This window comes from Maylandia zebra, linkage group LG14, assembly GCF_041146795.1.
Source record: "Maylandia zebra isolate NMK-2024a linkage group LG14, Mzebra_GT3a, whole genome shotgun sequence".
Taxonomy (NCBI): domain Eukaryota; kingdom Metazoa; phylum Chordata; class Actinopteri; order Cichliformes; family Cichlidae; genus Maylandia; species Maylandia zebra.
The window spans coordinates 40,330,298-40,352,990 of record NC_135180.1 but is presented as its reverse complement, the minus strand read 5'-3'; the positions used below and the strand labels follow the sequence as shown (position 1 = coordinate 40,352,990).

General features: G+C 45.4%; 1 protein-coding gene and 2 non-coding genes across 9 annotated transcripts in view; all 3 read left to right on the top strand.

Annotated features, from left to right (window-relative positions):
• Window positions 1-13,836, top strand: part of atg16l1 (ATG16 autophagy related 16-like 1 (S. cerevisiae)) — a 28,344-nt gene extending 14,508 nt beyond the window's left edge. For 2 of the 7 annotated variants that reach the window (XM_004572552.4, XM_023153945.2), the window contains exons 5-20: window positions 6,756-6,829; window positions 6,920-6,989; window positions 7,473-7,654; window positions 7,732-7,809; window positions 7,932-8,018; window positions 8,097-8,156; window positions 9,794-9,899; window positions 9,985-10,090; window positions 10,209-10,279; window positions 10,354-10,425; window positions 11,251-11,371; window positions 11,441-11,546; window positions 11,644-11,793; window positions 12,594-12,641; window positions 12,724-12,825; window positions 12,910-13,836. In XM_004572552.4, the coding sequence (XP_004572609.1) occupies window positions 6,756-6,829; window positions 6,920-6,989; window positions 7,473-7,654; window positions 7,732-7,809; window positions 7,932-8,018; window positions 8,097-8,156; window positions 9,794-9,899; window positions 9,985-10,090; window positions 10,209-10,279; window positions 10,354-10,425; window positions 11,251-11,371; window positions 11,441-11,546; window positions 11,644-11,793; window positions 12,594-12,641; window positions 12,724-12,825; window positions 12,910-13,003 (1,527 nt within the window). In that variant the 3' untranslated portion in view covers window positions 13,004-13,836. The remainder of the gene's footprint in view (window positions 1-6,755; window positions 6,830-6,919; window positions 6,990-7,472; window positions 7,655-7,731; window positions 7,810-7,931; window positions 8,019-8,096; window positions 8,157-9,793; window positions 9,900-9,984; window positions 10,091-10,208; window positions 10,280-10,353; window positions 10,426-11,250; window positions 11,372-11,440; window positions 11,547-11,643; window positions 11,794-12,593; window positions 12,642-12,723; window positions 12,826-12,909) is intronic. The other 5 variants (XM_023153947.2, XM_023153946.2, XM_004572553.4 and 2 more) reach the window with 5 other exon arrangements.
• Window positions 7,132-7,403, top strand: LOC111501040 (small Cajal body-specific RNA 6). The gene has a single exon (XR_002721352.1).
• Window positions 10,797-11,072, top strand: LOC111501041 (small Cajal body-specific RNA 6). Its single transcript, XR_002721353.1, has one exon.
• Window positions 13,837-22,693: the final 8,857 nt, after the last annotated feature.

Below are 22,693 nucleotides of genomic sequence, written 5' to 3'. Positions count from 1 at the left end.
TGCGTTCACATTTGATATGAGGCCAGGACATAGTGGCCGTGTCCTGTTTTAAGATCATACATGTAAAATTGTTGTCTGACCTGCGTCATTCCAGCCGCTCAGAGTCCGTGGTTACCATGGTTACGGCATAAGCAGCTGTGACGTAAACAGCTGGCACAGCGGAAACCTACCAGCGACATGAGTATTTACAGTGGGGCAAAAAAGTATTTAGTCAGCCACCGATTGTGCAAGTTCCCCCACCTAAAATGATGACAGAGGTCAGTAATTTGCACCAGAGGTACACTTCAACTGTGAGAGACAGAATGTGAAAAATAAATCCATGAATCCACATGGTAGGATTTGTAAAGAATTTATTCGTAAATCAGGGTGGAAAATAAGTATTTGGTCAATAACAAAAATACAACTCAATACTTTGTAACATAACCTTTGTTGGCAATAACAGAGGTCAAACGTTTACTATAGGTCTTTACCAGGTTTGCACACACAGTAGCTGGTATTTTGGCCCATTCCTCCATGCAGATCTTCTCGAGAGCAGTGATGTTTTGGGGCTGTCGCCGAGCAACACGGACTTTCAACTCCCGCCACAGATTTTCTATGGGGTTGAGGTCTGGAGACTGGCTAGGCCACTCCAGGACTTTCAAATGCTTCTTACGGAGCCACTCCTTTGTTGCCCGGGCGGTGTGTTTTGGATCATTGTCATGTTGGAAGACCCAGCCTCGTTTCATCTTCAAAGTTCTCACTGATGGAAGGAGGTTTTGGCTCAAAATCTCACGATACATGGCCCCATTCATTCTGTCCTTAACACGGATCAGTCGTCCTGTCCCCTTGGCAGAAAAACAGCCCCATAGCATGATGTTTCCACCCCCATGCTTCACAGTAGGTATGGTGTTCTTGGGATGCAACTCAGTATTCTTCTTCCTCCAAACACGACGAGTTGAGTTTATACCAAAAAGTTCTACTTTGGTTTCATCTGACCACATGACATTCTCCCAATCCTCTGCTGTATCATCCATGTGCTCTCTGGCAAACTTCAGACGGGCCTGGACATGCACTGGCTTCAGCAGCGGAACACGTCTGGCACTGCGGGATTTGATTCCCTGCCGTTGTAGTGTGTTACTGATGGTGACCTTTGTTACTTTGGTCCCAGCTCTCTGCAGGTCATTCACCAGGTCCCCCCGTGTGGTTCTGGGATCTTTGCTCACCGTTCTCATGATCATTTTGACCCCACGGGATGAGATCTTGCGTGGAGCCCCAGATCGAGGGAGATTATCAGTGGTCTTGTATGTCTTCCATTTTCTGATGATTGCTCCCACAGTTGATTTTTTTCACACCAAGCTGCTTGCCTATTGTAGATTCACTCTTCCCAGTCTGGTGCAGGTCTACAATACTTTTCCTGGTGTCCTTCGAAAGCTCTTTGGTCTTGGCCATGGCGGAGTTTGGAGTCTGACTGTTTGAGGCTGTGGACAGGTGTCTTTTATACAGATGATGAGTTCAAACAGGTGCCATTCATACAGGTAACGAGTGGGGGACAGAAAAGCTTCTTACAGAAGACGTTACAGGTCTGTGAGAGCCAGAGATTTTCCTTGTTTGAGGTGACCAAATACTTATTTTCCACCCTAATTTACGAATAAATTCTTTACAAATCCTACCATGTGAATTCATGGATTTTTTTTTCACATTCTGTCTCTCACAGTTGAAGTGTACCTCTGGTGCAAATTACTGACCTCTGTCATCATTTTAGGTGGGGGAACTTGCACAATCGGTGGCTGACTAAATACTTTTTTGCCCCACTGTATGTTTGTCATTGCAAAAGAACCGTCTGAATGGTTAACTGAAGTTAACTTGGCTATCTCAGATAACGGTAAACATAACATGATTGAAACATAAAAAAACACAAATCAACCTCATTTATTTTAGTTTAGTAAACAGATTCTCTCAGCTGTAAATAAAACAGCGAAGTAAACGTGACCCAACAGACAGAACCTGAGTGAATTAAGTCCAGTGTTTAACACTGAGAGTTAAACCTCAGGTGAGGTTTCAAAGCTGTGTGCTGGTGACATTCGCCTATAAAGTGCTCTGTAGGGAAACGAGCTCCAGCAGCTCGGCGCTCGGGGAAAACACTATATTTACTTATCTTGTGCAGAATTATGTGCCGACATTGCGTTATATCGAGCACCGACTGCCCAGTTAAACTGTGACTATCACCAGGTAACGTGAGCTGTGTCCCAAAACCTAGGCTGCATCCTTCGGGGGACCCAGCCTTCGTGGTCTAGATGGGCCGGGTCCTTCAGAGACCGAGAAGGCCGGAAGTGCGAAGCTGTGAAATTGGACAGTCTAGCCTTCAGATCTGTGTCACCGCTGTGTGGGTGTAGTTTAATGAACTCGGCCGTCTGCTCCTTGCTATCTAAATATAACAGGACACTGGCGTAAACTCTCGACCATCTCACACTTCTGTTTAATCAGTTTTCTGTTTGACATTTATTCAGCTGTGTGAAAACCACCCAATGGATTAATAAAGTTTTATTTTATCTAATCTAATAACTTTGATCTCAACCTAACCGATTTACTCATGAACAAATCAAACAGTGAAAAAAGCCCAACAATAACATTTTTAGGTTGTCTAAGTGACTTATATATCACGTTTAACCTGAGTAGCGAAAGACGGCGGTGATCTGAAAATGATGTGCCGGGAGTTGTGGGGTTCTCGGCGGCTCCAGTGACCCCCGAGCTCCCTTCAGCTATCGAGCTGGTGGGTAAGGCAAGGCAAGGCAAGTTTATTTGTATAGCACAATTCAACAACAAGGTGATTCAAAGTGCTTTACAGAGACATTAGAAACAAAAACAGACAAAAAGCATGATTTAAAATTGATTAAAACAAGCAAGCAAACAAACAAACTAATTAAGATAAGATAAGATAGAACTTTATTAATCCCTCGGGTGGGTTCCTCTGGGAAATTCGACTTCCAAAAAAAGCACAGCAACGACCGAAGTTACAGTTACAGAATTGTTTTATATATATATATATATATATATATATATATATATATATATATATATATATATATATATATATATATATATATATACACACACACACACACACACACACACACACACACACACACATATATAAATACAGAGACAAATATAAATAAAGTATACAAAGGGGATAAATAGAATAAATAGGAATAAAAAAATAAAAATACAAGTGAATTAACAAACAAACAAAAACAGTATATAAAATCAAAACGGATAAAATCAGTAGTTAAATGTAAGTTTTGAAGTTTAAGCTTAAAAGTAAAACAGTGTGGATTTGGTGCTTTATTCAAATGCAGCTGAGAACTATGGAACGCCAGGACTGCCATAATGAATTAATTAAATACACCATTAAATAATTAATTAAATGTGGCAATAATTAATTAAAATTGGAATTAATTAATTAAATAAATAGTTATGACACATGTAATTAATTAATTATTGACACATTTCATTAATTACTGACACATTTAATTAATTATTTAATGATATATTTATTTATTTCATTTTGGCAGTCCTGGCGCCTGGCTCTCATCATGAAATAATTTTATCTGTCAGCCTCACCCATCAAACTCAGGGGGCGGGGTTAACGCTGATCGAGTCAAAACCATTGCTTTGGCCTGGTGGCCATTGTTTCTAGCACACAACAACCGGCATGTGGAAGCTAACAGAACTGAGCTTTGAAAAACCCTGTTTGTGTGTCACCAAATACCGTTTTAATATTTTTTTAGCCGAGAATGTAGTGGTTTAATCTTCATGTGTCTGGTCGGTTTGTCAAGATACAGCCTCTTTGCAAAAGTGTTTCGATGATTTCGGAGACGTCTGCCCAGTCTCACGGCAAAGCGTGGGATAGACCCGCTCGCCTCGCAAGCAATCCCACCGACAAAGCGCAGGCCCCGGTACACAGCTGTAATAACCCCCGCTGACTTCTTTTACTGAGGTTATATTTATCGATGTTTTATTTCCTGATGTTCTTATGTGTCCTACGTGTTTCAGTCGCCAATTCTGAATTATAACTAACATTAAAAACATGTTTAAGGAGGAGAGAGAGCAAATAAATCTGTTTAACATCTGATCTTTGGGTTTTTGTTCAGTAATCAGCATGACCTGTGTATAAACACATAAAAGAGATAACGTTGGTGTTTCCGTCATGTAGTAACTGCTGGCTTTAACTGTACAAAGGTTGTTCGACACTATGAAACACATACAGACTTCATGATGTTCGGCTAATATTTTTATTGTGAATATTAATCATGCTGACCTCGCTCTGTACACCACGCAGCGAGGTCAGCATATCCACGATATCCTCAGCTCCATGAGTTAACACAGAGTTTCCCAGCTGACTATCTAACTGCCAACTATTCCAGAGACGTGAAAATATACAGCATAAAGAAAAGTGTAAGAGACTCAGCAGCAGATTAGAATAACAGTTATACATTTAATAAATCACCAAATGAATCCAAGAAACGAGCAAACCTGTTCCGACAATTTGAATTTGTATTCCCTCAGCTGCAGACTCGCTGCTGTTTAAATGTTTGAAAAGGAAGATTAGATATAAAAAACGTCAAACATAGACTCAGTCTGCCTTCACATTTGATATGAGGCCAGCACGTATAGTGGCCTCAGCAGGCTATTACTGAAATACACGTGCTATATCATAAACTATGATATAAACAGGGAGGTCCTATTAACATGTTTAGTTTTAAAGGACACCTTCCTGCCTTTAGTCTCATTCATGAGCAGTATTCGTTTTCTTCTAACATCCAGAAGTCTGCACAATGTGTTTCATAGTTTGTAACAAGCCTTTGACAGGTAAACATAACATGACCGAAAAAGCAAAAAAAAAAAAAAAAAAAAAAGAGAGAGAGTGAGTGTTGACATAAGAAGAGAAAATGCTCTCAATTATGGAGACAGACAAATGGTTCATTTATGTTTGATGTGTGTTTATTCCTCCCTAAATATCGTCGGTGAAGTTTGCCATGCACGTCAGATTTTCCTGCGCATTTTTATACCTCTGCCAACAGAGAGAGAAAAAAAATCACATTCTAACAGACAGCTGGTGCTTAGAATACAGTTGAATAACTATTAAAAAACAGATGATATTTAGATGATAGTTCAGTCTAACACATGTGCCAGTGAACCATTAAACGTCTGTGAAACTATGCAGTTATGAAACGTAACTTTAACCTCAGCCAAACCGATTTGCTCAGTTGTAAATAAAACAGCGAAGTAAACGTGACCCGACAGACAGAACCTGAGTGAATGAAGTCCAGCGTTTAACCACTGAGAGCTAAAACTCAGCTGAGGTTTCAAAGCTGTGTGCCGGTGATTGGACATCAGCCGCTGATAAAGCTGTTCGCCTATAAAGTGCTCTGTAAGGAAACGAGCTCCAGCAGCTCTGCGCTCGGGGAAAACACTATATTTACTTATCTTGTGCAGAAAAATGCGCTGACATTGCTTTATATCGAGCACCGGCTGCCCAGTTAAACTGTGACTATCACCAGGTAACGTGGGCGTGTTTCTTGAATTAGCAGCAGGTGTTAAACAGCTGACAGATGAGGAGGAGGATGCATGCAGGTAAACTGAGGGTCTGTTGAGCTGATCGCTGGTTTCGTGAGAAAAATGTCAGCTCGTTCTTTATGTTACAGAAGCACAGAGACACAAGACCAGGCGGAAAGAGACGATTGTTCGGTGAAAATGAGAATCTGCAAATGCAACATGTGGAACACGGAGAGTGGAAAATGTAAACAAACCGGTTAACGTAACCCCCTGGGTGCACTCTGCATGCTAATTGTTAGCAGAGCTAGTGAAATCTCTGAAAACATCTGAGCACTTTTGCAAACATGTTCTATGTTGACAACCTGACCAGACGTACGTGAGAATCTGCGAATGCAACATGTGGAACACGGAGAGTGGAATATGTAAACAAACCGGTTAACGTAAAAAAAGAAAAACAGTTAAGATGAAACACCGGGGCTGTGAGCTCGGTGCACTCTGTCAGCTGACTGTTAGCGGAGCAAGTGACATCTCTGACAACATCTGAGCACAAACATGTTGTATGTTGACAACCTGACCAGACGTGAAGATTACACCACGACATTCGCGGCTGAAACACTGTAAAAAAAGTGTAGCTGGTGACAGAAAAACGGGATATTTTAAAACTATACACCACCACCATTGCTGCCTGTGATTTGAAATGCATTCTGGGATACCTGGCTGCCCCAAGTCCACACATCCAATCGATTATCTAGGATCGACCTGTCTTGACTTACTTTGCACGGCAACCAATTAGATGTTAGAGAAGCTGCAGTGGCAGTGTTAACCCCGCCCCCTTAGTTTAATGGTGAGGCTGACAGATAAAATAAATTCATGGTGATAGCTGAAGGGGACAAAAGCGCCAAAATGAATTAAATAAATGCATCATTAAATAATTAATTAAACATGTCATAAATATTTATTTAATTAATGATTGCAACATTTAATTAATTATTTAATGGTGTAGGGTCTACCTGACAATGTGAAGCGCCCCGAGGCGACTGTTGTTGTGACGCTGTATTTAAAAAAAAAGAAAGAAAAAAGATTGAATTGAAAACTGCGCCGAGTCGATCCGAGTAGGTACAAAAGGGTCTTTGTGTTTGTGTGTATGTTGTTTCCTCTGACTTGGTCATGTGACAGTCCTGTAAACAGCTGATTGGTTATTTTCCTGTTTTTGTCATCAGCTGGCCCAGAGCGTGATCGAACTGAACAACCAGATCCAACAGAAGGACCGAGAGATCCAGAACAACGAGGCCAAGTCAGACACACGCACAGTAACACACACACACACACACACACACACACACACGCAGTAACGCAGACCCTGCCTTTGTGCTGCCCCCTGCAGGATGCTTGAGTACCAGCAGCAGATCTCCAGCCTGGAGGGCAACTGCCGTGAGCTCAGGAGCTGCTTGCAGGTAGGACCGCCTCACGTGGCTCACCTGTGGTGTAGCTGTGACGGACAGGTGGAGTCACTCCCTCCCACCTGTGACCAGTTCTATTATACTGACCAATAACTGTTGTCATTGTTTTCATCTGTAAACCGAGTAAGATGATGAAGGTCAGTGATGAGCAGTAAAAGGTCTGATTACCCACAATCCCCTCCTGCTGCCCTTTGGCTCCCAGCAGCCCTGCTTTCTGCTCCCATCGTGCTCCAGTGATGCAGCGGTGGTACCGGCAGCTGCTGACACACAGGATGCGACATCACACCGGGGCCTGTACAGAGCTCCTACAGCCTCTCTGTGATGATGTCATCCAACAGAATCTCAGCACGGAGCGTCGGGCTGAGGAGGAGGAGCAGGGAGCTGATCTCAAGTTTTCAAGCTGAGACCTTCGTTGCCCAGAACGTGCGAGCGTCACCCGTCAGAGCAGTGAGGTTAACGTAACTTCATGTTTCACAGGACCTGGAGAGGGCGAACCAGACGCTGAAGGACGAGTACGACGCCCTGCAGATCACCTTCTCCGCCCTGGAGGAGAAGCTGAGGAAGACCACCGAGGACAACCAGGAGCTGGTGTCGCGCTGGATGGCCGAGAAGGCTCAGGAGGCCAACCGGCTCAACGCCGAGAACGAGAAGGACAGCAGGTAGGCAGGGCGGCTGGAGGCGGGAGGAGGTCTGCTGCTGCGACTTCAGGTCATTTTCATCTGTGTGTGTGTTTCAGACGGCGGCAGGCCAAACTGCAGAAGGAGCTTGCTGACGCTGCCAAGGAACCGCTGCCCATTGAGGCGTGCGTGTCTGAGTTTGTATCAGATGAGATGTCCCAGAGAAATTCCCATGGTTACAGCAGACGGGAATAAATAAAGGAACAACAGTGACAGGATTTCCTCTCACGCCTGCTCACGTTGCTCTGCTTCTCCGCAGGGACGACGACATTGAGGTGCTGACTGAGGACGCCGGGAAGGCGGGGGGAGAGACGTCGCCGAGCCGGCCGCTTAGCAGGACTCCCAGGTGAGGCCGCACGTGCCCGCTGACCATTGACCTCTACGGAGGTTCAGCATGTGTGTGACGATGTGTCTCTGCCCGCAGTAAGAAGATCTCCCAGCAGCCTCCTGGGGGGCTGCTTGACTCAATCTCCCTCATGTTTGGGTATGTGTGTGTGCGTCTGTGTGTGTGCGTGTTATTGTATCTTTATTTCAGACATACACAAAAAAAAACAATATATACAAGTGCACATACTTGCATTTACGTGTATAAATAGGAATATATCTGTAAATACACACACGCATGTGCTCAGACAAATAAATAAAACAAATAAAAAACAGTCTAAATGACATGAAATGACAATTTTTAAGTCTGAAATGGAGTAGGAAGAAGTATAACATAGTTATTAGTCCCTACCCCAGTGTTGAACCCCACTGTTCACTGTTAGCCTGATTCCCGTCATCACTTACCCCACACACTAAACAAGGAATGAAGGACGTGTGTTAACATAGCTACAGTGATAGCTACAGTTTAATTAAAGTACAATGGCTGATCAACTTCATCAGTTTCTTCCAAAAACACTTTTCGAAACATCTTTATAAACCGACCAAGGCTTGAACATTGCTGTAGGTCCACAGGAAAACTGTTCCACAGTTTTACCCCACAGATGCTAACACAAAAGGTTTTAACACCTTTGTCTTCAGGTTTAGTTTTCCCTTCGATTCATAGTCCCCTTCTCTGTCAAAAACATCCTCTGTTCATTTCCTGGTAACATATTGTATCTGGCTTTGCACATCATTTTTGCAGTTTTATGTTTATAAGATCCATTAACTTCAAAATCTTTAATTTCAAGAACATGATGTTAGTGTGCTCTCTAAATCCTGCTTCAGTAATCATCCTGATTGCTTTTTTCTTTTTACATAAAGGTTGAAGTGAAGTTTTGTGTGTATTTCCACACAGTATTCCAAATATGGCAGTGTAAGTGAACAGTAAAGTACCCGGGGTGGAAGGCACAAAATGTTTAGCTTTACTCAGAACAGAGATGCTTCTGGACAGTGTAGCTTTATGTGAGGTTTCCAGCACATTTTGTTGTCTATTATCACACCCAGAAATTCTGTATGAGAAACGTACTTCAACGTTATTTATCAATTTCCAAACAACATAAATGTAGTTTTATTCAAATTTGGTGAAAACTTGTTTCTGTCAAACCACGTTTTCAGTTTAATCATTTCTTGTGTGACAATTTCCAAAAGCTGCTGTGAATTCTCTCCAGCACAAAAATAGTTGTATCATCTGCAAATAAAATAAACTGTAATATATCAGATGTTTTACATATATCATTGATGCACAGGATAAACAGCTTTGGTCCCAATGCTGACCCCTGTGGAACTCCACAATGTCCAGGCACTCTGATATTCACCAAGCTTCACAAATTGTTGCCTGTCTCTCAAATAACTCCTGACCCACTCGAGCACCACTCCTCTAATGCCGTAGTACTCCAGTTCATCAAGTAATATTTCATGATTGATTGTGTCAAAAGCTTTTTTTAGGTCAATGAAAACACCGACTGTGTCTTTGATCTGTTTTATTAGTGATCTTTTCAATAAGAACCATTAATGCCATGTTGATCTGTTTGGTCTGGGACCATACTGACTGTCCATTATTATCTCATGTTTGTGTGTGTGGCCGCATGTGTGTGGGGGCTCCTCTGTATTGGAGCGTCTAGCTTGCACACGGCGCCTCCAGGTGACCGTCGTTGTCACTTGTCGATAAATGAAAGGTGACAGTTTGTTCGTCCTCAGCAGGCGTCGGAGCGCCAACTCTTTCAGCACTTCACCGGAGAGCAGCGAGGCCCCGTCAGGCGTCTGCGCTGAGGTCCGCGTGCCAACCACGGCGCTGCACGTCTTCGTAAGTACCGTCACTCTTCGTCATCGTCGAGATGACTTGCACGGCCGTCTCTCAGTCTGCGCTCTCTCTCTCTCTGAGCGTTCAGGAAGCCCACGACGGCGAGGTGAATGCTGTGAGGTTCAGCCCTGGCTCCCGTCTCCTAGCAACTGGAGGGATGGACCGCAGGGTGAAGCTGTGGGAGGTGGTGGCAGGTGAGTGGAGGCGGGGTTTAAACAGGAAGTTGTTTTGCTTGCACAAGGATGTTTGATTGAATAACCCTGGAGCTGCAGCAGGTCACGTGACTAAATCACTTCCTGTGATTGCGTTCAGGTCACTGTGAGCCCAAAGGAGCTCTGACCGGCAGCAACGCGGGAATCACCAGCATCGAGTTCGACAGTGCTGTGAGTGTACGCGCGGCGGAAGGATACTGCAGCGTTACTTCCTGTTCAGACTGACCTGCTTTCCTGTGTTTCAGGGCTCCTACCTGCTCGCCGCCTCCAACGACTTCGCCAGCCGGATTTGGACCGTGGATGACTACAGACTGAGGGTGAGCGCGTCCAGCTGTCACACAGCTGCGTCACACACGCTCGCCGTAAATCCAACCGTGTCAGCAGATTAGTCAGCTGAGCTGTTCGAGTAACCTTGGCTACGGCGGCTGCAGTAGGACGAACAGCCCGCACGGAGCAGAAAGGTTCCACGTTGCCTCAGAGCAGCCGGCGCCATGTTTCTGCACCTGTTTGTGTTTGAAACACATTTTTCTGCAGTTTATTCAACAGATTTTTTTCACAAAATCAGGAAAATATTTCTAAGTAAGCGCTGCCCCCTGGTGGTCAGCTGCCCCTGTCTGCGTGCGCTGAGCTAAACCACGCGTTCTTGTCCGACAACTGAGCCCAGCAGGAAGTGGCGGCTCAGTTTCCTGGTCAGTGATGTCATGTAAAAGGTCTGAAGCTCAGCTCTTCCCCCTCGCGGCCACCATTTTGGCTCCCAGCAGCCCGGCTCTCTGCTGCCATCGTGCTCTAGTGGTGCGGCGATGGTCTCGGCAGCTGCTGACACACAGGATGTGACATCACTGCGAGGTCTGTACAGAGCTCCTACAGCTTCTCTGTGATGATGTCATCCAACAAAACCAATCAGCATGGAGCATCAGGCCGAGGGGTGGGGTCTGAGCAGTGATCTCACACCTGTTCTGAGGCCAGAAAACTGTTGTCCATCTAATGTCACCTGTCTGAATCAGGTGACGTCCCCACGGTGACATGGTCAGCTGCATGTCGCCGGGGTTTCTCGTACTGACAGGAAGTGGCAGACGTCACCTGCCGATGACCTGTGTGTGTGTTTACCTGCGCTTACCTGTGTCTTTCTGTCCGTCCGGCAGCACACGCTGACGGGTCACAGCGGGAAAGTCCTCTCCGCTCGCTTCCTGTTGGACAACGCTCGCATCGTCTCTGGGAGCTACGACCGCACGCTCAAACTGTGGGACCTTCGCAGCAAAGTCTGTACGTGAGTGCACGCTCGCTCGGTCTCAGTGAGTCCTCACCCAAGCTAACTGTCGCTCACCTGTGCAGGTATGAAGACGGTGTTCGCGGGCTCCAGCTGCAACGACATCGTGTGCACCGAGCAGTGCGTCATGAGCGGACATTTTGATAAGAAGGTTCGCTTCTGGGACATCAGGTGAGCGGCGCACGAACGCTGTCATCACTCAGCATCTCTGCCATTGCTCTGTGTCACGGTGATGACACGCTCGGTCTGCGTGTGTGTGTGAGATCAGGGCGGAGAGCATCGTGCGGGAGCTGGAGCTGTTCGGCAGAGTGACGTCTCTGGATCTGAACCACGATCGCACCGAGCTGCTCACCTGCTCCAGAGACGACCTGGTGAAGATCGTCGACCTGCGCACCAACGCCGTGAAGCAGACGCTCAGGTGAGGCGGGCCCAGTGTAACACAAAGCGGTCGAAGTTTGAAGGCAGCCGTGCAGGTGGGAAGCAGAAACATGGCGAGTCCATCTCACCTGAGTTGGCAGGCAGTCAGTAGGGCTGTGAGGAAATATCACCTTATATTTAAATAACCTCCAAAAACAAGAAGAAGAAGAAGAAGAATAGCTCTTTGTTACAAGAACAGTGAAAGGCAGTTTGGCATCTCCCCATGTGTGTGAAATATTATCTACTCAATGACACAGAGAAAGTTACATTTACACAAGAAAGATATGTACAAGTTACACACACGCATACATGCCATCTGAGGAGCAGGTGCAGGGGGGTCAGTGATAGTGCACATGGAGTGGTTGCTGTTGCTACTATAATACATGCAGTTTAAAGAGGAATGTTGGTTGCATCATAGTATAACTAAAAATACGGTTTATAAATCAAGTGTAAAACATGAACTCAGTGTTTTTAACGATCAACTGCACACGAGGTGGTCGGCGCCGACCTTTAACGAACAAAAAGAACATCAAGCTAAGAGTTCACGAGACAAAACGGCTGAAACAACAAAGCGGCTCTTTTGTGTGTGTAACATATAAAAATAGTCAAACTGACTGACGGTCGTACGTCAGACAAGTAAAGTACCCAGGATACTTTTGTTGCCGTAGTGACACTGAGTCACTGTTGACGTCACAGGCAGATCCACTTCCTGTGCTCCGCTGTGGTCATGTGACTGACTCATTCTGTTTGCGATGTGATGGTCAGGTGACCTCGGCCGACTCACTGTGTGTTTGTGTTCAGTGCGCAGGGTTTCAAGTGTGGCGCTGATTGGACCAGAGTGACATTCAGGTGGGTTCCTCTCATTACTTGTGTGTGTGTGTGGTGAGTGAGAGAGAGATCTGAGCACGCTCAGTGTGTCTCGTTCTTTCAGTCCTGACGGGAGCTACGTGGCCGGCGGATCAGCTGACGGCGCTCTGTACATCTGGAATGTGCTGACGGGGAAAGTGGACCGAACTCTAGACCGGAACCACAGGTAAGATCGTTCAGGTTTATCCACACGCCAGCGGCTTATGCCGCACTGTTGACCTTTGACCTCTCCTTGCTACTGCTGTTGCAGCTCAGCCATCAACTCGGTGTCCTGGTCGCCTTCAGGAGCATACGTGGCAAGCGTGGAGAAAGGCAGTCGCGCCATCTTGTGGTCAGACATGTGACCGGGCCCGAGGAGGCGGAGTCAGGCTGTAGGCAGCCAGTGGCGGCCCCTCTGCCATCTTCATCGTGGTGAAGATGAAGAGGATTCACTGAGACTGTGGAGACGAGCTGCCGTGTTCTGTTTCTGCAGCTTTTAATGTTCAGCATCATTTTAATGACCGGGAGGAGGCGGAGCCACATGCGGCGCCGCAGCTGCTGATGCGAGGACAGCCGTCGGATGTCAGGTGACACGTTGGAAACGCAGAGACATTTCACTGTTGACACTTCCTCTCCTAATCCTCACTCCACAGGACGCCTCAGGAAACAGGAAGTGCGTGCACCGACTAATCAGAGATTAAAGAAACTGTCGTGTGGTTTGTTCCTGTCTGCACTCGGCAATGCCTCATTTCTACCTCGCCGCTTCGCTCGCTCCAGGTACTGCTGACTTCCTGTTGTTCGTTTTCCACTGCAGACAGAACCGCGTCCTTGCTGTGGGTGTCGCTGTGACATCATCAGCAGGACAGCGTGTCGCACATCACGTGTTATGAATGCGGCGCCTGCCCGAGCCTCAACAGGTGGTCAGCACGAGCCTCAGTTCCGTCATCAGAGGGGGCGGAGTGGAAATGAGGCCGTTTGGACCGTAAAGTGAACCGCCATCAGTGATGTTTTTCCACAAACAGGAAGTGGACCTTCACATTAAACTGTGTCAGAGCACACCTGTGTGGGTTTGTGTGTTTGATTCACAGGTGTGTTACATACTGCACTAACCTCGCTGCGAGCACGGACAGATTGTGTAACCTGATGATTGTAAATGTCCTGTAAAAATCCTGATGAATAAATCCTCTGACACACGAGAGTTCTTCCACGCCGCTCGCTCTCTGAGCGCCTCATAGCGGTGGCGAGCTGTTCTTGTTCTTGAGCCCAGGTCGTCTCGTTTTACGTCTCGATGTTTCCTGTGTTCTTCACATTAAGGAGCCAAACATTCCTGCTGGAAGCAGGGCTCGCAAAATTCCCTGGTTGCCCTTCGGGTGGGCATGCTTCAGTTTTTGGTAGAGATTATTTTTATTGTATAATATTGTAAAGCAAACAAAACATCAATCAAAAAATTGTTAAAACAGAAATTACAACATCCATCCGTTTGCTTCCACTTGTCCTTTTCAGGGTCGCGGGGGGCGCTGGAGCCTATCCAGCTGTTATAGGGCGAGAGGCGGGGTCCACCCTGGTCAGGTCACCAGTCTGTCAGGGCTAACATGTAGAGACAGACAACCATTCTCACCTATGGGCAATTTACACTAATCAATTAACCCTGCAATCTGCATGAAATGACAACAACTGTATAAAATTATAATCATCATCAACTCAAATATTTGGTTGTAATTGAACAGAAATTTCTATGAACTGTGTAGAACATGAGAATCTGACATTTCGCTGACGTCACGGAGGAGAAAATGCCACTCGACGTTGAGGCCGCAGCATCTCCTTCATCAGCGTTTTCGCGGCCTCCATTTCACTGCTCTTTGTTCTTGTCGGGATTTTATGATCCAGGTGTCTTGAACCTTTTCCAGAAAACATCCAGAAATGAATCATCGTGTCAGGGCAAAAAGATTCGGCCAGCTCTAATATGTGTGCCACACAGTGGGTTGTTATGATGTGGGGTATCCTGTTTCAGTCTCCCAGCTGTTCCTGTTTTCTCTCTTCTCTGATACCCGTGGTGTTCGCTGCTTCATCAATAGCCTCTAAAATATCTGCAGCGTTTGCACTCCTGACTGGCTGACATTTGATCATGTATGTGGACGTTACATTTGTGCAAACTGCATGCTGTGATGTCAGCAGCATCCTAACAACATAATGCAGTACGTCAGGTTTAATTTGAACCATTACAAAGAAAGTGGCTGACCAGGAGGAAGTGTGAACAGGAAGTTGTTTAAATGTTTAGCAGTCTATAGGACTTGATCCTCTGTGACACATTCATGTATTATCTGAGGCTGGATTAATTAAAAATTAAGCACATGCAGCCATATATGACTGCGTCCATGCAATAAGCGATCAGACAAACACGGCTGTGTGTGGGTCGATGTCTTTTTTTTCTCTGCCGTCAGGGTTCGAGTCCAGCTGAGAAAGAGAAGAAAGGGCCAACACAGGAGGTGAGTTTTATAAAGATCGTAAGTTATCAGAGGATAAAGTGACATTTTTCTGTCTCATGTCTTTGTCTCACATGGAAACAGTGAAGACAGGAAATGTGTCTTCGGTGCTGTTACACCATATGAAACGAGTTTCACCACTGTCAAAGGAGCTTGCAAAGAAAAGCGTCTGGACTTCTTTAAGTTGCTTGAAGACGTTTCACCTCTCATCCGAGAAGCTTCTTCAGTTCTAAGGTCAAATGGTGGAGGGTCCCAGATTTAAACCCAGTGGGAGTTTCCCCCCACAGAGGGACAAAGGACCCCCTGATGATCCTCTAATTGCCTGAGCCAAGGTGTGAAACTGGGTGTGGGTCACAATCAGCCAGGGTTTCAGGTGAGCTCATTGTGAAACCTGGCCCCACCTTATCATGCGAATTCCTGAGGTCAGATGGCCCAGGATGTGAGTGGGCGTTAAGGCGTCTGGGAAGGATCTCAAAACTGGATTATAGATGGCAGAGAGTTGGTGTCGTAAACCCCGCCTCTGTTCAAAGATGGTCGCTCACAGTGGACATAGATGCTTCTTTCACTCCTCTTTCAAACCATCTGTCCTCTCTGTCCAAAATGTGAACATTGGCATCCTCAAAGAGTGACCTTTGACCTTTAGATGCAGATGGACTGCTGAGTCTTGTCCTGTGGAGGTGGCTCTTCTATGTTGTGCCATGCACTTGTGAAGTGGCTGTTTGGTCTCTCCAATGTAGAGGTCTGGGCATTCCTCGCTGCACTGTACAGCATACACCACATTGTTAAGTCTGTGTTTTGGAGTTTTGTCTTTCGGGTGAACCAGTTTCTGTCTGAGTGTGTTGCTGGGTCTGAAATGCACCGGGATGTCGTGCTTGGAGAAAACTCTCCTGAGTTTCTCTGATACACCGGCTACATAGGGGATGACAATGTTGTTGCGTCTGTCCTTCTTATCCTTCCTCGCTGGTGTCTGGTCTTCTTTTCTGTGCCTCTTTGCTGACTTTAAGAACGCCCATTTAGGATAGCCGCACGTTTTGAGTGCTTCCTTTACATGTGTGTGTTCCTTCTTTTTCCCTTCAGGCTTAGAGGGAACATGTTCTGCCCGGTGGTGTAGGGTCCTGATTACTCCAAGTTTGTGTTCCAGAGGGTGATGGGAGTCAAAGAGGAGGTACTGGTCCGTGTGTGTGGGCTTCCGGTAAACTTTGATGTTGAGGTTGCCGTTCTCTTCAATGTGCACGGCGCAGTCCAGGAAAGGCAAACAGTCGTCCTTTGTGTCTTCCCTGGTGAACTTGATGTTTTTATCCACAGCGTTAATGTGCGCAGTGAAGGATTCCACTTCTTGTGTCTTGATTTTGACCCAGGTGTCGTCCACATATCTGTACCAGTGGCTGGGTACTCTTCCTTTGAAAGAGCCAAGAGCCTTCCTTTCCACTTCCTCCATGTAAAGGTTGCTACAATAGGTGACACGGGGGAGCCCATGGCACAGCCATGTTTTTGTCTGTAAAAGCCTTCGTTGTACTTGAAATATGTAGTGGTGAGGCAGAGGTCTAACAGTGTGCAGATCTGATCGGGTGTGAAGTTGGTCCTGTCCTCCAAGGAGCTGTCTTCTTGTAGTCGTTTTCTGACCGTCTCCACGGCCTCCGTGGTGGGTGTGCAAGTGAAGAGAGAGACTACATCAAAGGACACCATGGTTTCATCTGGATCCAGGGTAAGTTTCTGGACCTTGTCGGTGAAGTCGGTGGAGTTCTTGATGTGGTGTGGGGTGTTCCCGTAGCAAGGTGTTTCGAGATGTTGTAAGTGGCTGAGTTTATGCTACTGACTATGGGCCTGAGTTGGACCCCTTCCTTGTCAATTTTAGGAAGTCCGTAAATGCAGGGTATGGTATCCCCTGGATAAAGGCGGTGATTTTGTCCTTTTCAAAGTCTTGAAGACAAGCTATAACTTTCTTTTTGTAGCTTTCTTTTAAGGCTTCGTAGGTATTGTTGTCACTGAGGAGAGTAGCGATCTTTGTGTGGTAATCTGTAGTATTTAGGACCACGGTGCATCTTCCCTTATCAGCTGGCAATATAGTGAAGTTGTGGTCTTTGCTCAGGGAAGCAACAGCCTTCTTTTCTTGTATTGTGAGGTTGGATGGAGGGACTTTGGCACTGGAGAGCGTGGCTGAGACTTTCATCCTGATTTGCTCTGCTTCTGTCTGTGATAATTTATTAATCCGTATGGCGGTTTCTGTGGCTGTGATGAGGTCCACTATGGGCAACTGTTGCGGGGAAATGAGTCCTTTGGCTAATACTCTTTTCAGGTTCAGTGAGATTCCAGTCTGAAAAGTTCTTTACCCATTTCTCCTGACTGTCCTCAGGTGTGTTTTCTTCTCTGAGTTGTGTAGGTTCAGAATGAGGAGTGAGTGTTTTTGAAAGCAAGGTGTGAAATTTCCTCCGTTGTCTTTCTCTTCCTTTCCCAGCAACACACTCAGACAAAAACTGGTTCACCTGAAAGACAAAACTCCAAAACACAAACTTAACAACGTGGTGTATGCTGTACAGTGTAGCGAGGAATGCCCAGACATTTAACCCTAGAACTGAAGAAGCTTCTCGGATGAGAGGTGAAACGTCTTCAAGCAACTTAAAGAAGTCCAGACGCTTTTCTTTGCAAGCTCCTTTGACTACGATGACCTGGATGACTGAGAACCTTCACAGACATATTGAATGGCGTATATTTTAATGTAAAGGATTTAAAACCAAGTTAGTACAAACATCACTAATGTCACATAACTTTGCCGACATGTGGCCAACAGTAATGTTTTAATGTTCTTCATTATTAAACATTTGCAAATAAATAAATGACACAATATTCAGTACTTACTTTTGAAAGTTTACTCTTCGGGCGCCCCGCTTTTTTCCCGAACAAATTATCCACATCCACCACCGCGCTATGAAGTCTGGGATATGTTGGGCCATACACAGACCCATCCTTCAAATTCAGGGAAATGAAGGATGCTTTTGAGCAGCCTTTGAATTAGGACAGCCTGTGTCACGTCGCTGTGACGTAATCGGCCTTAAAATGCGGCCTTTGAGGTTGCAGACCCTGATTTGGGATACAGCCTGTTTGTTCAGTTTGCCAGTCTGCCTGTTTAGTTTATTGGTGTTTTCAGTTTAGTTATTTCACGGTTGTCATCCCATGACAGCATGTCCTGACTGCGGGGTTTTGGAAACAAATTAAAACGTACAGCTCTGTTATCACTTCCAACATAAATGAAGACAGAAAACTAAACAGCAGTGACGTTTGTAGGATTACTGAAGTTGGGCTAGCTGCTATATAATGATGTGCTACGTGACCGCTAGCGACACAGCTATGTTAGCATAATATAAACAAGCTAACTTTTTTCCCACTGGATAAAAGTTAACGTGAGTGTTCTCGGTGGTCAGGAACAAATGTAATCGCATGGCAGGATGCTGTAAAAGGACCAAACTTCAGCCAGGAGAACAACTGAGATAATCCATCCACAATATGAGGTTAGTCATTCATATACTGCTGCATGGGCTGGGCTGTAGTTACATCCTAAGGTTTTAAAAACTGAGCTTAAATAAATGATTAGTGGTAATAAATGCTGAGGGAAGTCAACAGTGATCACTGACTGTTTTAGGAGCTTTTTGAGATCAAATAGAAGAAAATACATAACATTAAACATGTTAACAACACAAAAGCCATATTAAACGCAGACTACTTTAGGCCCGGAAGTAGGATTCGTCACGTCATCACTGAACAACCGGATATGTTATAACTTTATTGCAGTTTATTGTTTGATAACAGCATTTTGGTTATTTTGTAAGTGATTTAAGTGTTAGCCACATGTTTAGTGAGAGCTGCTAATTATAGATTTAATTTTCTGCTAAAAGGGAGCATTTAACATGTATTTTCGTTAGAAAACTGCATTTCCCAGAATCCTTTGTGGTAGACGAAAGTTACTCTGGGTTTTAGCTAGCAAAGAAAGCTCCGGGAAGCCATTATATGTTGCTCTGATATCGAGCAGTTTATTTGTTGTACATTCCCCTTTTTGAAGCCTTATATAAAGACTATCGTTTCTACAATTGATCTCCGATCCATCTTCTTGGCTAAGTGGATTCGCCACAACACTATACTTTAACATGTACTCCAGCATCTTGTTCATGGGGTACATTGCTGCTAACAGGTAGAGAACCTTTGTTGATTTCAGACTGTAGTTCATAAGAATATTAAAATCTTAATAAACATGAATCTTGTTCTCTTCTTGACGCCTTCTGCAGATGAGAACAGGAACTGCTGTGATTGATTAGTAAAGTTATCTACTGCCTCCTTCCTCTGGTCTCTCCAGGTATCTGAAGATCATCCATCCATCAGGAACTCACATGATGCAGATAGTACAAGCTGCAAAAATCATCTCCGGGGTCACCTGGGCTTGTCTCCTGGCCCCAACAATCAGCTTCATCACCACATTTTTCATCACCCCAAAACCTCAGACCTGACCTCCGACGCTGTGACTCGGTCTTCAGTGCATCTGCCAGCCTGCTCGGAAAAGTCATCCACACCTGTTTGGGGATCATCTTCCTGGTGGTCCTAATATCCTTGATCTTCAGACTGTGATCAGCTGACCTGGTGCTCGTTGTGGATTTACACAACTGAATTCAACCAGATGTAAATAGATGTTTCATGAGTTTCCCCGCCTGATTTCCATTCCCTACATTGATAGTAGGGTTAGGGGAGGCAGTTGAGACGGTTCGCCTAGGACGTATCCTGGGTGAGGTGTTCCTAGTATGTCCCACTGGGAGAAAGCCCCGGGCAGACCCAGGACACGCTGGTGAGCGTACATCTCTCGGCTGGCCTGGGAACGGCTCGGTCTTCCCCAGAGAGAGGGAGGTCTATGCTTCTCTGCTTAGGCTCCTCCCCCTGCGACCGAGCCCCGGATAAGCAGAAGAAAATAGATGGATGGACTCTGATAGTAATACTGTTTATACTGTGTTCATCCTCGACTGAACACTGTTGGTATGAAGGCTGAGGTCATTTGGAGTCCAGGGAGCGCTTTTAAAGACCTTCTATGACTCTGTGGTGGCATCTGCCATTTTTTACAGTGTGGTATGTTGGAGCAGCAGTTTATCGGCAGCTGAGAGGAAGAGGCTGGATAAACTCATCAGGAAGGCCAGCTCTGTTCTGGGATGCACCCTGGACCCAGTGCAGGTGGTGGGAGACAGAAGGACTGAGTCTCCCACCCCATGCATGTAAATGTTGCTGAACTGCAGAGCTGCTTCAGTGACAGACTGCTGCATCCTCGATGCATGAAGGAGCTTTTCTGCAGGTCCTTCCTCCCTGCAACTGTCAGACTGTACGATCAGAACTGCTCCCAACAAACGTAGATGTTTACATCTGTGCTGTAACAGCAATAATTTAATCAACCGATTTACACTATAACCAGGGTTTGCCTCTTATCTGTATTTAATTTTATTTAATTTAATAACGGTACAGTACTCTGCTTTTGGTAACCATTGTCCTTGATGTAAATATGTAAAAATTGTGTATGTTTCTGTTCTGTGTCCTGTGTCCTGTTTGTTTGTATATGTGTCTTTCTGGCTGCTGTTAGAACAAAATTTCCCCTTGTGGAACAATTAAGGGATTCTTATACCACAACACACGCAGCACATGGCAGGGAATTAAATCTGTCACAAACTAATCAAGAACCACAACTACCACAGACACCCGACATGCCACCCATCCAGACAGTCTTAAAACCTTCTACACCAGGTTTGACAGGCTGAACACAGACACAACCTCAAAGGCCCCCACCTGCCCCACGGGCACTGGCTTCCAGGTCAAACACACACAGGTCCTGAAAACTCTGAAGAAGGTGAACCCCCACAAGGATGTGGGACCCGATAGAGTTCCTCCCAGAATTCTGAAGGCCTGTGGGGAACAACTAGCTGCTGTGTATGCCGACATCTTCAACCTGTCACTATCCCAGGCAGTGCTCCACCATTATACCAGTACCCTAAATGACTTCAGGCCAGTAGCACTCACACCAGTTGCCATGAAGTGCCTAGAACAACTGGTTCTCACACACATCAACCACATGGTCCCAGGCGCTGTCAATCCCCTCCAGTTTGCTTACCGTCCCAATCCCAGCTGTGAAACTCAGAAACCAGTCTTACTTGTTATCATCTATCGTCCACCTGGGCCTTACACAGAGTTTCTGTCTGATTTCTCAGACTTTTTATCTGATTTAGTTCTGAGCTCAGATAAAATAATTATTGTGGGTAATTTTAACATCCATGTAGATGCTAAAAATGACAGCCTCAACATGGCATTTAATCTGTTATTAGACTCAATTGGCTTCTCTCAAAATGTAAAAGAACCCACCCACCACTTTAATCACACTCTAGATCTTGTTTTAACATATGGCATAGAAACTAAAGGACAGTGTGTGGCTGATGCACAGCCAGTGTTGGGAAGGTTACTTTTAAAATGTATTCCATTACAGAATACAGAATACATGCCCCAAAATGTATTCTGTAACTTATTCCGTTACGTTACTCAATGAGAGTAACGTATTCTGAATACTTTGGATTACTTAATATATTATCATGCTGAATGTACTATTGCTGTGTGATTTATTACTATTACTGAAGGTCCGCGACTCCGAACTGTAGTAAAGGGACCTCTGACTAATACGGCGGGGTCCCTGTCGGCTCGTAGCTGAAAAATAGCTTTACTTTGTTGTGTGGGTCAACTTTTCTTGCGAGAGACAGAGAGAGGCGTTGAAAGGCTGCTCCAACGGAACTTATTGTTTTCAGACGAAAACAGGAACACGGTGTACAGTCGAGTCTTAATAGCTTACTTACAACTGGGCTCGTCAGGCTCTCTTCTTGGCTGCAGTGGTTATTATTATATTTACATGCTTCCAGCTCCCGTTTTTCCTCGATGACAACTCGTACCTTTCCACTCCCCTTTTTCTCCCTCCTCGCGCTCACAGACCCATAACGTGTATGGCAGTCCATTCTCCCTGCAGCACGGACTACACTGCCCATGATGCTACATTCTTTAGAGCTATGCTTGTAGCATTCTGCCTGTTAGCTTAGCACAACAACGAAAAGGCGCTCTCTCACCCAGGAAACACACAGTCGCAGAGAGAGAGAGAGCGTCGCCCTGTAACCATGGCAACCGTAACGCTGCCGCCTGGAACAACAGAACGTAGCTGTCAAACAAAACCCAAACAGTCCTGACCCGCGACAATATGAAACAGGAAAGTACCGCAGTGTAATCCATTTATTTCAACAAAGTAACTGTATTCTGAATACCACCTTTTTAAACGGTAACTGTAACGGAATACAGTTACTCATATTTTGTATTCTAAATACGTAACGGCGGTACATATATTCCGTTACTCCCCAACACTGTGCACAGCAGATTATGGTCACATGTCTCTGTGTCAGTGACTGAGGTCAAAGGTTAACGTGTCCGCTTACTGCTGATATCCACGATGTCCTCACTTTCAGGTCCTGCAGGTGACTCACCTTTAAGACTTTTAGAAGCATCAACGAGCAGCTGAATAGA